At 50.3% G+C, this 13,433-nt stretch overlaps 1 protein-coding gene across 2 annotated transcripts in view; it reads left to right on the top strand.

The window, feature by feature from the left end:
• The window catches only part of GLB1 (galactosidase beta 1), a 115,983-nt gene that overhangs the window by 84,996 nt on the left and 17,554 nt on the right, over nucleotides 1-13,433 (top strand). Inside the window, exon 16 of one of the 2 annotated variants that reach the window (XM_030764115.2) lies at nucleotides 8,219-9,048. The exons of the other annotated variant lie outside the window; for it this stretch is intronic. Coding sequence (XP_030619975.1) covers nucleotides 8,219-8,461 — 243 coding nt within the window. The 3' untranslated portion in view covers nucleotides 8,462-9,048. Of the gene's footprint in view, nucleotides 1-8,218; nucleotides 9,049-13,433 lie in introns of those variants that run through there. 2 annotated transcript variants of the gene reach the window in all.

The following is a 13,433-nucleotide window of genomic DNA, read 5'->3' as shown; positions in this document are numbered from 1 at the left end:
GGAGGGGTGCATGGGAACCCCCAGCTTACAGCTGGTTGTTCCGAAGCAGGATTCCAGAGTTTGGAGCCTACACAACTGGAGGGATGGAGCTGTCAGACTCTGAGAGGGGTGACTGAGCAGCACAGGTGGGGACCGGAGGCCCTATGTTGAGCATGTTCAGTCTCAAGTACTTCCTGTTCATCCAAGAGGAGCTGTCTGCTCTTGGCCACCAAAGCCTGCAACACAGCAAAAATGGAAAGCTGCACTCAGTACAATGGAATATTGTCATCTCTGTTTCCAGACCCAATGGCCATACTCTAGAAAACCTGTCAGTCTTGAGTCTATATGGATAATTCTGTACAAATGGGGAGGTGGGGTACAATGTAAGTTAAAGGTGTGCTTTCGGTGCCTGTCCCAGGTTTGGGGCTGTTAGGAAAGGACCCAACCTGTAGAACTGACTCTGAGTGGAGGACGATGGGGAGGAACTCTGCTACCACACTCCTCGGAAACCGTCCCCACCGAGGCCACCAACACGCACATAGTGACACCCCAGACGTTTCTCACTTAACGTCTTGGCAAGTAACGTCTGACATAGGTAACCACTCCCTCCCTTGAAGCTATCCTGATGTCTGTGACCAAACTTCTGGTTTCCCCCCCTGTCTTCATTCCTCCTCAGGCTTCTCTTTCTGTGTCTGTGTTTCAGTTCTCAGGACTTGATCCTGGGCCCTCTTCTTACATTTTCGTGGGAGGTCATCCTCACAGATGTGCTGGTAACACCCAAATTTTCAGCTCCAACTCACCACTTTTGAGGACTGGGAACACCACATCCAAGCACCAGGGTGGACCAGCTACTGGAGGCCTCAGAGGCACCTCCCACCCGATACATATAAGACAGACCCTTCCTCCTCATTCCCCTGAAACCTACTCTTCTGCAGGAGAAGTGGTCCAAGGACAAGGAAGGAAGCTGGACTTTAGTGCAGCAGTGGTGGGTGGGTGGGGGGGGGGATGGAGAGGGGGCCCAGCTGTGGGAAATAATACCAGCCGACTCATCATGGAGCACTCCCTGCACACCAGCCACTGTGCTGAGTGCTCACCTGTGTCCTCTCACTGTCACTTAACAACAACCCTGAGAGAGGCACGGACACGACAGAGGTAGCCCTAACGGGATTTGGTGACTAATTAGTGAAAGAGGAACTGACTAGTAGAGGATGATCCTACTCTTGCTAAATCGGGTTCAGTGACATCATTTACTTTACTAAAAAGCAGCCTGCTACTGCACCTTGAGGCTGTGGAGATGTGTATCAGTTAGCTTTTGCTGCTTAACAAACCGCCCCAAACTTAGTGGTTTCAAACCAAAACCATTTATTTAGGTCCTGATTTGGAGCGTTGGCAGACTGGGTGGTGGTTCTTCTGCTGGTCTCAGATGGGCAGGGCCTTCTAGTCAGGGAGGAGGCCCTCCTCCTGGGGGCTGGCTGGCTGTCTGCTGAGGCCACAGAGATTGGTCCACATCTCTCTCATCATCCACCAAGCCAGCCCTGGCTTGTTCATATGGTGACTGGCAGTGTTCAAAGAAAGAAGGCAGATGTGCAAGGTTTCTTAAGACCCAAGCCAGAATTCACATGTCACTTCTTCCCTGTTCTTTGCCCAAAACAAGTCACTAGGCCAGCCCCATCCAAGGGATGGAGAAACAGATTCTACCTCCTGATAGGGGAAGTTGCACAGAATTGTGGCCTTTGATAGGGGAAGTTGCACAGAATTGTGGCTATTTCTGCAGTCTGCCATAAAGTCTTAGCAAGGTTTGACCCTACTTTCATTCTGAATTTGATTTTTTTTTCAACTTTTTTTGGCCTGATTTACAGTTATTCTTACCCCCGACAAAATCTACTATTTCCACCTCATTCGTTGTTTCTAGTCACAAGTCCTGTGAACTTGGAAACTACATAATCAGACTCCTTTGCACAAATATATATTAATTTAGTAACAAAACTTGTAAGAATTGTGTGTAAACAGGAGTAAATAGGCTCTGAGTGAAGGAGGGTCTCCTACAAATTTTAGTGCATGGACTTTGTAACAAATAGTATATGGCTGCCTGGAGGTGCTTTTCACTCACCAGTTCCTAGCCTCATTCCAGGCGCGTGAGAACGCGTGAATGACTCTCGTTAGGTGAGATGCTTCATAAAAAGATCAAGCAATGGTGGCACTCTGGGGGAGTTGAGAAGGAAGGAATTTATCTCTGGGGTTTGCTGAGAGGAGGAAGTGACTCATCTTTTAGGCTAATATTCTATGTTTTCATGGCTTCGATTCTATCTGGGTCCGTCCCAAAATACAGAGAAACCATAAAGTTCTTTAACATTTTTACTCTTAAGACCAAGGAGGAAGCAAAGGATTTGTATCAGCTGCAGACCCCTTGGGGTCTGAAGGAAGGGGAGATTTTGTTTTTCCCCTGTGTACTTCATGGAGGTTTATTTAATGTCTTATCTCTCACTATTTTACCCTTTCTTTTCCATTTTTTTTCCCTCCCAAGTTAGCACCATAAATACTCATGAATTGTGTGTGGTGAGAGCCTTCTAACCTTGAGAAATGAAACTTTGTCTTTTCCATGTTAAGTCCTCCAAGTGTCTAAATATCTTTTTCCAGAGTAGGACAGAGTCGACATTCAACCCAAGTTTGCTGTTGCTAAAGGAACTCCTGACCACATCTGAAAACTTTAAAGCTATGACTTAAACCAGGATTGACTCTTTTATTTATTTATTTATTTTTGGCTGTGTTGGGTCTTCGTTTCTGTGCGAGGGCTTTCTCTAGTTGCGGTGAACGGGGGCCATTCTTCATCGCGGTGCACGGGCCTCTCACTGTCGCGGCCCCCTCTTGCAGAGCCCAGGCTCCGGACACGCAGGCTCAGTAGCTGTGGCGCACGGGCCTGGTTGGTCCGCGGCATGTGGGATCCTCCCAGACCAGGGCTCAAACCCGTGTCCCCTGCATTGGCAGGCAGATTCTCAACCACTGCGCCACCAGGGAAGCCCCAGGATTGACTCTTTTGCTTTGCGTTCTTATCAGAGGGTTCTATTAATCTAGAGAATTTAAAACAGACAAGCAGACACATGTCTGTCTGACAACACAGAGTAGGTCAGGCACTTCCTATCCGTCATTGGAACTATTACCACCTTGGTGATAATAGCAGAGAGCTGGAGTCAGCCAGGGGTCAAGCCGTGGTCAGAGAAAGTCAGCCTTTGTCATGGAGATATTTCGGCTGGGACAACCATGGGAAGCCCCAGAAGCCACTGGGTTCACTCTACAGATGCTCCACCTCAGTGAGGCTCCCTGTATTAATTAAGAGTATGTCTACTTTTAGGGACTCCCCTGGCGGTCCAGTGGTTAGGACTCCGTGCGTCCACTGCAGGGGGCATGGATTTGATCCCTGGTCGGGGAACTAGGATCCCACAAGCTGCATGGAGCGCCCAAAAGAAAAAAAAAAAGAGTGTGTCTACTTCTAGATCACATGTGCCTACTCTCCCCTCCACCAATAATTTCAGCATTACTTTTAAAAGAGAAACAAAAATCAGAGTGTAGGGCTTCCCTGGTGGCTCAGTGGTTGAGAGTCCACCTACCGATGCAGGGGACATGGGTTCGTGCCCCAGTCCGGGAAGATCCCACATGCCACGCAGTGGCTGGGCCCGTGAGCCGTGGTCGCTGAGCCTGCGCGTCCGGAGCCTGTGCTCCACAATGGGAGAGGCCACAACAGTGAGAGGCCCGCATACTGCGAAAAAAAAAAAAAAATCAGAGTGTATATGTTTGTTTGTTTTATAAGTTCATTTATTTCATTTATTTATTTTTGGCTGCGTTGGGTCTTCGTTGCTGTGCACGGCTTTCTCTAGTTATGCGAGCAGGGGTATACTTCATTGCGGTGCACTGGCTTCTCATTGCAGTGGCTTCTCTTGTTGCGGAGCATGGGCTCTAGGCACGTGGGCTCAGTAGTTGTGGCTTGTGGGCTGTAGAGCGCAGGCTCAGGAGTTGTGGCACACGGACTTAGTTGTTCCGGGGCATGTGGGATCTTCCTGGACCAGGGCTCAAACCCGTGTCCTCTACATTGGTAGGTGGATTCTTAACCACTGTGCCACCAGGGAAGTCCCAGAGTGTATATGTTTTTTAAAATCGATTTTTTTTTAAGTTTGACTCTTTTAAAGTGTTAATCAAGGGGGAAAGCAAATATTGCATTGTTCTTCCAGTAAACAATATTCTCTAAAATTCTTTAGCTGAGAGCGGAGGGGCATGAAGTATCTTTGAGTAGGGCTGAGTCTCTCCCCAGGCAGAATTATCCTCCAGTGTTATTTACTGAGTCAACACTGGTGTATATTGAATGTCTCTCTGCTAGGTGCTGAGAAGCTCTCCCTGAACAAGACAGACTCAGCCTTTTCTTTCATAGAGTCTCTGCTGGAAATAGCTGATAAACCAGTAATGAGACAAATGACCAAAATTTCAAACACTGACAGTAACTAGAAGAAAGAAATTAAAGGGAGAGTGAGTGATGGAATGGAAGGCCCAGAATTGAGGAGGGGATGACATGCTCCTTCTCTCCAAGGAGGTGATGATGGGGTGGAGACTTGAGGGATCTGAAGGCTTCAGGTGTGAGGGACAGTCTTGCAGGCGCAGGGGATGCTTGGTGCACAGGTGAGCAAGCTTGGCGTGCGGAGTGGGGAAGTGGAGAGCTGGGAGCAAGGGAGAGAGGATGTGCCTGTTGGCCACTAAGGAGATTAGAAGCAGAAACGTGTGAAAATTGTCTTATTTTTATGTGGCTGCTGTGTGCAGCCTGGTATCTAGAGTTAGAGGAAGTCCGGGGGCCAACCTGGGGGGGGCAGCTGCAGGAGGCTGGATCAGCGCTGCCTGGGACGTGCTCTGGAGGACTGGCCATGAGGGTGGAGAGGAGCGGGGACACCGGACTGATGATGGAGTGACGGCCGTTCGCTCAGCTCAGCTGTGCTGCCCAGCACGGCAGCCACTGACCACGTGTGGCTCTTTTACGCTTACATTTGAATTAATGCAAAGTGAAGATTCAGTTCCTTACACCAGCCACACCGCAGGTGCTCAGGAGCCACTGTCAGGGCACACAGCTGGCATCGCCGAGCTCTCCATCTCTGCAGACAGTTCTGTTGACTAGCGATGCCTCGGAGCTGTGTACCACGACCTGTGCTTTCCCAATCCTTCATTCCTCTCTCTTGGAAGGGCAACCAAGCCATCACAGGCTTCATCGAATGTCCATTCTGTTAAGGACTGAGAGTAGAGGGGAAGTTTGTCCTGAAGACTTTCATAGCTTTGGAGAATTAACCAAAACCAAAGACAGTGTAACCCTGGGTTTTGGGAACGTTGGGGGGAAGGTGCCAGGCAGGATGCCTACGTGTTGGAGTCACTTGGGCAAGTTAAAAGACAAGAGTCCAGGGACTTCCCTGGCAGTCCAGTGATTAAGACTCCACGCTTTCACTGCAGAGGGCACGAAATCGATCCCTGGTCAGGGAACTAAGATCCCGCACGCTGCGGCACGCAGCCAATAAAAGAGTCCACGTGGGAGCTGAAGGCTTAAAATAGGCCACAGGTGATAATTTGCGGGAGAAAAGAATAACTAGAACAGGGCTTCCCTGGTGGCGCCGTGGTTGAGAGTCCGCCTGCCGATGCAGGGGATGCGGGTTCGTGCCCCGGTCCAGGGGGATCCCACATGCCACAGAGCGGCTGGGCCCGTGAGCCATGGCCGCTGAGCCTGCGCGTCCGGAGCCTGTGCTCTGCAACGGGAGAGGCCACAACAGTGAGAGGACCGTGTACCGCAAAAAAAAAAAAAAAAGTAAAAAAGAATAACTAGAACAGATCGTGCAAATGAAGGAGAATCAGGAGAAAAATTGTATCACCTTTGATGTGCAGCTAGGAGTGACAATTGCGGGTTACATCCCTCGGTCACAGAGTAGTCTGGGAAGTGGGGCCACCACGAGTGTTCGCTAGTGGGAGTTGAACCTTCCAGAAACATGGGGGTAACTGGAGAAGTGAAAGTTGGAAGAAGGACCAGACAATCAAAGGCAGAAACGCTCATCACCCTCCCGATTTGGTCCAGTCGGCTTCTCTGGGGACTCCCAGAAGCAAGTGGTACCCTGGGAAGCTCACGGGAGGCCTTTGGGGCTGTTGTCTGTGCAGTTACTGCACTGTTGGTTGGCAGGGCAGCGTTTAGGAGGATGAGCTGGACCTGGACCAAGGGTGAGCTGAGCCCACAGGTGCCTGGTTCTGTCAGTTCCTCGTTTAACCGTGAAAACCCCCAGCAGTGTCCCGGCTCCCTTCCACCTTCCAGTGTCAAGCAAGTTGCTCCTTGCTCGGGGAGCGTTCTGCTCCCAGGGCCCCTGCTCGCTGCACCCTGTCTCCTTGCCCGGGTGAGTTGCATCCCCTAACCCTGGAGGGAGCCAGGGGAGCCTATTTCCACCCTGCGCTCCCAGGTCCCAATAACCGACACAGGGGACTCAGGACCCGGTCCCCAGCTTCCAGGTGGACATGCCCGGTGCAGCACGAGGGATGTGAGGGGGTAGCATCTTAGAAGGGACTGACCCTCAGCATAGTCGTGGCTGGGATGCAGTGTGGAGCCCCTGTCGCCCAGGCGAGCCGTTGTGTGCTACTCACCGAGCCCTCTCGCACTCCCCCTTGGAGCCCATCGTTCCCCCTCGACCGCAAAAGTCAAGTTCTGCTGTTCTCTAATACTGCGGAAACGGGGCACTGCCAGATCTTCAACTGATAAAACCTGGTGAGGCTGTCATTGCATGTACCTTCAGGATGGATGGAGATAGCATATCCCGTGGTAAAAACAAGAGTAAAATAATTCTGAGAATTGTGAATCTGTCACCCTTTTTCTAAATGACTTATCCCAACAGACAGGTGGCTTTCCATCACTGGCCTCCTTTTGTGGACCTGTGGAGGCCAAGATCTTTTCACTGTGCTTGTGTGAGGGGTGCTGTCACGCCATGCTGACCACGGGCCAGGCACTGCTTCCTCCCACCCTCACTGTCCCCGAGTACCAGAGTGGGGACCCGCCCAATGTCACACAGCCAGTAAGTGGCAGGAGTAAGGTTTGAACCCAGGTAGGAAGCTGACATTGAGGGGACACCTGGGGTTAACCAGGTGAGAACTGAGTAGCTCTGCAGCTGGGTCAGGGCTGCAGGTGGCAGCCAGGACTGGGCCTCCAGGGTGTCCCCCAATACATGTGGGCCACCGTGGGAGCGATTTTTATACTTCTCCCTCCCTCCCTTCCTTCTTCCTTCCTTCCCTCATCCTCTCCCACGTATTCTCTCTCTCCCCACTTGCTCTGTCGTGTGTGTGAGATCTCCCCTCCTTTGCTCTCTTTCTGTGTAACAGAAGGTTCCATCTATTCATCCAACTGCTAAGTCCCACCTGTGAGCAAATCCTAGCTCCTGCCTAGAGGCTGTGCAGACACACCTGCACCTGGTCCCTATTCCTGAGGACTTTCTCCTCCCTCTCAGTTTTGTGGTGGAAGCAGCTTCTCCTACTCACGGAAGTCGTCTTTGCAGCATGTAGGATCCCCTCTGCTCCTTGAAGCAAGTCCCCACTCTCACTCTGATGCTGGTGTGAAAACTGCCAAAACACAGCAGGAACACAGACACCCGCCTGGGCGGCCCCCGTCTCTCCCTCCGCAACCTTCACATCCTTCTAGAGGACCTGTGTGTCCCAGGCTGCAGGCCCCGTGCTTATCTCGTGCACAGAGGCAGCGAGGTCACCACCTGCCTGGAGGAGGGGAGAATAAAGAGAGAAAGCTCGTCTCCTTGAGGAGGCAGGGAGGCAGCTGCCTACAGAGGCGCCAGGCAGAGGCTGGTGTGTGCCTAGAGGCACCTGACCCCCACCCCGCCCTGGACCCAGGACGGAATCCAGTAACTTGGTGCATCTGCCACAGTGTCATCCAGTGCTGATATGTGTGGTGCTGAAGCCAGTCAAAGGGACCAGACACATCTCTTCCTGAAGCAGGGTGGGTACCAGGGGCAGCTTTTGTGGCTTCTCCCACCCAGCCCCTGCCCGATTTGGCTGGACATCTCGGCAGGATGCTGGACCCCACGCTGGCCTGGCCTGGCTCTGGGCCTGACCTGTGGCGGGAGAGTTCCTTTCTGGGGACACTGCCCGCCTCCCCGCCCCGGCCCCCTTGCACCAAGGCTCTCGCACTCCCCAGAGTGGTCAGTGCAGCTGGGTTGATGGTTTTCTCTCTCTCCAGGGTCAGGTGTGGATTAATGGCTTTAATCTTGGCCGCTACTGGCCAGCACGGGGCCCCCAGATGACCTTGTTCGTGCCGCAGCACATCCTGGTGACCTCGGCCCCAAACACCGTCATCGTGCTGGAGCTAGAGCGTGCGCCCTGTGGGGACGGTGGCCCAGAACTGTGCACTGTGGAGTTCGTGGACAGGCCGGTGCTCGGTGCAGCCAAGACCCACAGCCGTGTCCCTACAGACCAACACTAAGACTCATGGCTGGACCATGTGTGATGACGAGGACTGCGACGCTTTATCATGTGTGATGACGAGGACTGCGACCCTTTACCATGTGTGATGACGAGGACTGCGACCCTTTACCATGTGTGATGACGAGGACTGCGACCCTTTACCATGTGTGATGACGAGGACTGCGACCCTTTACCATGTGTGATGACGAGGACTGCGACCCTTTACCATGTGTGATGACGAGGACTGCGACCCTTTACCATGTGTGATGACGAGGACTGCGACCCTATACCATGTGTGATGACGAGGACTGCGACCCTTTGGAATTCTAGCCTTGCTCATACCTCACATGCCCCTTGGAAGGTCAGCATTCACTGGAGAGTTTGACTGGAAAATAGATTAGGTGTGTTCTCACCTGAGGTTTCCCTACAGCCTGGCGGTGCCTGACGCACCCCCGTCTGGCTGCGTGGACGTAGGGTGAGGGTGGTAGCCCAGCAACACACAGAGGCATTTGCAGAGTTGGAATGCAAGCGTTCGAGGTGTTCCCGATTTTTATTTTGTACAAATCATGTAGTCTTTTTATTAAATAAAATTTGTATTCAAATGATCTTACTGTTTTTAACGTTGAGCAGGTATTAAATTATAGGTTCTGACTTAAATCATAACTAGACTTGAGTGGGCTGAATAAGCCACTTCACTAACTTGAGGTTGGTTCAAAGGAGTAGAAAAGAGTCTTGTTTTGATCTAGTGGACTATTGCTTTTCTGATCTTTATTTGACTTCCTTTTAAATCTCTGTGATATCTACTAGGTGAGCCTTTAAACACAACTCCAAATAATTATGCAAAGGATTGACAGTTGGAGAGCGTAGATAGGATGGTGCATCTGTACAGTAGGAGACCCCAGAGCCACTAAAATGGTGATGCAGATCATGGTAAGTGATGTTAAAAAAAGCAGGTTGCCTTAAGTTGGATCCCATTTTGTGTGTTTAGACATAAGAGCTGCATGTATGCACACATTCAGCCCAGGCCTGTTCAGCGTCAGTAGACACGTGAACACACGTGGACATGCAGAGACCAGGCGTTGTGTGAGATGCATGTCCTGCCCGGGGCATCCTGCTCTCAGACTTTGGGCACTGTCCTCCACTACGCCCAGTTCTGAGCATACTGTATATTTAATCCACTCCTCCCCCACAAGGACTCAGAGGAACGTATTGTCCTCTTCCCCGATTTACCAGGTCACACGTCTACAAGTGGTAGAGATACGGTTTGAACCCCGGTTGTCCGGCTCTGGTGTCTAGACACACATTGCATTCGTCATATATCGACACATGCTCATGTTCCCACAGGAAAGGACCACAGCAACATAAACAGAATTGTCAGTATGAGCATATCTGGGTGGTGGGTGTTTGAGAGATTGTTTACCTTTTCTTTTTTGCTTACCTGTATTTTAAATCCTGTACAGAGAAGATGTACATTTTTTTAAGGGAGGAAGAAAGGAAAAATTTCTGATGCTAATCTACAACACCTTTTACGGGAGTGTGTTTTTCTCTGTCTCCTAGACATCAGTGATGACTGTCTGGGATTCAACAGGGAGTTTGGAAACTCTGGTTGAGCCACTGCCAGAGGCAAGTATGAGTTGAGACAGACCAGAACTTGACTCAGGACTGTCTTCCATAGCATCTTCTGCTGGATGTCCTGCATCCTTTGGATATTGGGCAGACCATAGGGTGAAGGGGTTGCTACCTGCACACGCAGCCTCACTGCATCACTCTTTCTTCCACTACTAAGTTACTGAAAACTTAGAAAACGATACTCAAGAACTGTGCCTAGTGACACGTTTTGGGAAGATGTGAGACCATTCCTTTTAAAGCCTTACGTACATTGGTACATTTCACGTCCCCTTCCCAGAGATTCCCTGTCGTGGAGTCTCCAGAGGCTCAGGCAGTGGAGTGAAACCACCGCATCAGAGCATACATTTCCCTTCCATTCTCTCATCCGATATTCAGAACTGCACCCTACGATAGGCAGCGGTAAACCCGCTTCACAGATGAAAACATTTAAACATCAGCGAGAGCTGGAGTTGGATTCCAATCTGGTCTATCTCTGTCCAAAGCCAGAGTGTTTTGTCTGGTTCATGTGAGGGAATCTTTTAGGGTTCTCACCCTTGTCCAGGATATCATGTTCTGGAAAACAGAATCTTAATACACACAAATGGTACCACCCTGGACTCTACCCAAACCTATCCAACTCTCTGTACTGCCTCTCAGGGGCATACATTTCATCTTCTATAATGTTGTTCTTAAAATACAATGCCCCTTCCATCATTCCTGATTTCTTAACTCTGTGGAAGGGTGCTACCTCTGAAAATAATAAGGGCAGCACCTTTATTGCCTGCTATGTAAACCTTTTATATTAAATTTATCTTAAGCTGGTTTTAATATGTCAAAGCTTTCTGAGCAGGCCTGAGCTAACCCAACCGTAACACTGATGTTCCTGGAACGTTACCATATTTTCAGCCATCCTTGTGAACATCGTGGCCTTTTCCTTGGTACCCTTGGCTTAGATGTTCCCCCGATTTGCACAACCTGCAGAACCTCTTGTTTTGAACAGTTATTGAAGTGTGATTTACATACCATAAGATTCACTCAGTTTGATGAGTTTTACTAAACTTATACAGGTGTAAACCACCATCACAATCCAGTTTTAGAACACTTCTTTCACCCCAGAAGGTTCTCTAGTGCAGAAGATCTTCATTTCCACCCTACTCCAGGGAACCGCGAATCTGTTTTCCATCACTGTAATTTTGCCTTTTGTCAGAATTTCATGGAACTGGGATCACAATATGAAGTCTTCCGCGTCTGACTCCTTTCCCTCAGCATAATGTGTTTGAGGTTTGCCCATGTTGTAGCGTGATCAGAAATTTCTTCCTTTTTTCTGCTGAGGAGCATTCCATGTATGGACATCCATTTGTCGGTTATGGGCATTTGGATTGTTTCCAGTTCGGGACTCTTATGAATAATGCTGACCTGAGCATCCATGCACAACTCTTCATGTGGTCAACTGTTTTCCTTTCCCTTGGGTAGGCACCTAGGGGTAGAATTGTTTAGTCACATGATAAATGTATGTCCAACTTTTTAAGAAACTGCTAAACAATTTCAGAAGATCTTGTCTGAGGCAAGGAAGGGATGAAGAAGGGACAGAGTCCCCCTGGGTGGAGCCCTGTGGCACTGGAGTTTGTGCCCTCTGTCTCTTTATCCTGCTCTGTGTCAGGCTACTCAGTGTCTCTCTCTTTTTGTCTTTCAGTCAGTCCATTGTTATTTCTCAGCAAATCCAGTTTATTCAGAATGAAATTTTTTCGTGTTCATCCGGGTTTGGGTTTTTTTCATTGTTTCCCCAACAAGCGATAGGTCTTCTCTCAGATGACACACATAGGAAATGATCTTGTGTGGTCTTTGTTTCTTGCCTTATGAGCATAAAAAAAAAAAAAAGTCATTTCCTGAAATCACTTTTTCAGTCAGTGCTCTGAGGGAGTCTGTCTGGTCTGTGGCAGAAGAGACGGCTCGGGTGGCCTAGTAGCTCGTGGGCTGTGAGGAAAGTCCAGTCGGTGTCCGGATACAGGCTGAGGCAGTTCTGGGTTAAGCCCAGCCTCTGCTCTTGGTCTGACTGAGCACGTTCCCAGGAGGGAACCTCCCAGGTTGTCCCCTGCCCTTCAGCCTTCGGGTCCTGAGGTTTGCTAACTAGACACCCTGCAGCCCTCTGTTGTCTATAAAAGCCCAGGGAAGATTCTCAACTGATTCCTCAGCAGACAGCTGCTCTGTACCCCCAGGGGTTTTCCACATGTGAGGAACCCCCCAGAAGCCCAGGCCTCTGAGCCCTCAGGCCGGCAGCACTGTCCCATCCCACCCCCGCCCCAGTGAAACAGGACAGGCTGGGGGCAGAAACGCAGGTGCGTGCGCCCGCGCCATCACTCACCATCGACATGGTCTCAAGGAAGTGATTCGCTTATTAAGCCCCCATTTCCTCACCTCCTATGTGGGGTCCCCACTTGTGGAGTTTTTACATCAAAGGCAATAATCATAAAAGCGCCTCATAGGGCACTTGCCATGGAGCAGGGGCTTCCTGAAGGCTAATTGCATTCTTTCCCATCACATTCCTCCACAGAAGCAGGTAACCGATCATCTGGAAACCTGAGGGATGGGCAGGGAAGAAAAGCCACCAGGAGACACCATCCTTTCCCTGGAGCTCCTTGTGTTCAGTTCAACAGCTTGGCTCTTCTGACCGGGCGCCGTGCTTGGCTGAAGGACGCAAAGCCAAGGAGACAGTCTAGTATCAAACATGGACCCAGACCAGAAAAGAGGGGGGAGGCTCCACAGAAAGGGTGAAGGTGCTTCATCCATCAGGACCCTCCAGCACTAGCCTGGCCTTGCTGGGAGCAGCCTGTGCCTACAGAAAACACTTGAAATCCAGCATGGACTTCAGAAACCTCAGTGTAGACCTCAGGGTCCTCCACTTCCTTAAGGCCTCTGTTCACCTGTTCTCAAAACTTGAGCAACTTTCTGGTGCCAACACCTTGAATTCCTAATCCAAAGGGCATTTCCCATCACTGCATGCCACGCTGGTCGTGGTCTGTTGCTACACATCAAACTGCTTCAATACATTTGCATAAGTGGCTTAAAAAACTATTTTGTGATGTACATGATTCCATGGATCAGGAATTGGGACAGGCACGACAGGATGGCTTGTCTCTTCCATGGCAGCTGCGACCTCTGCTGGGTCCTGGAATCGTCTGGAGGTTCCTTCACTCCAGACGGCATTTGGGCTGGGATGTCTGAAGGCTGAGCTCAGCTAGGATTGTCAACCAAAGCTTCCATCCATGGCCTTCTCTATGCCTTCCGTAGCCAGGTTCCGAGAGGGCGTGTTCCAGGAGGGAATTCTAGAGCGTCCTTTTTGTGGATTTACGTCCATCCCACTAAAGTCTGAGAAGCCGGTGAGC

The sequence above is a fragment of the Delphinapterus leucas genome, chromosome 10 (assembly GCF_059928025.1).
Source record: "Delphinapterus leucas isolate spDelLeu-1000000601 "Yukka" chromosome 10, BTC_Dleu_Yukka2, whole genome shotgun sequence".
NCBI classification, from domain to species: Eukaryota; Metazoa; Chordata; class Mammalia; order Artiodactyla; family Monodontidae; genus Delphinapterus; species Delphinapterus leucas.
Note: the sequence above shows the minus strand (reverse complement) of the source record. Positions and strands in the feature narration are given on the sequence as shown.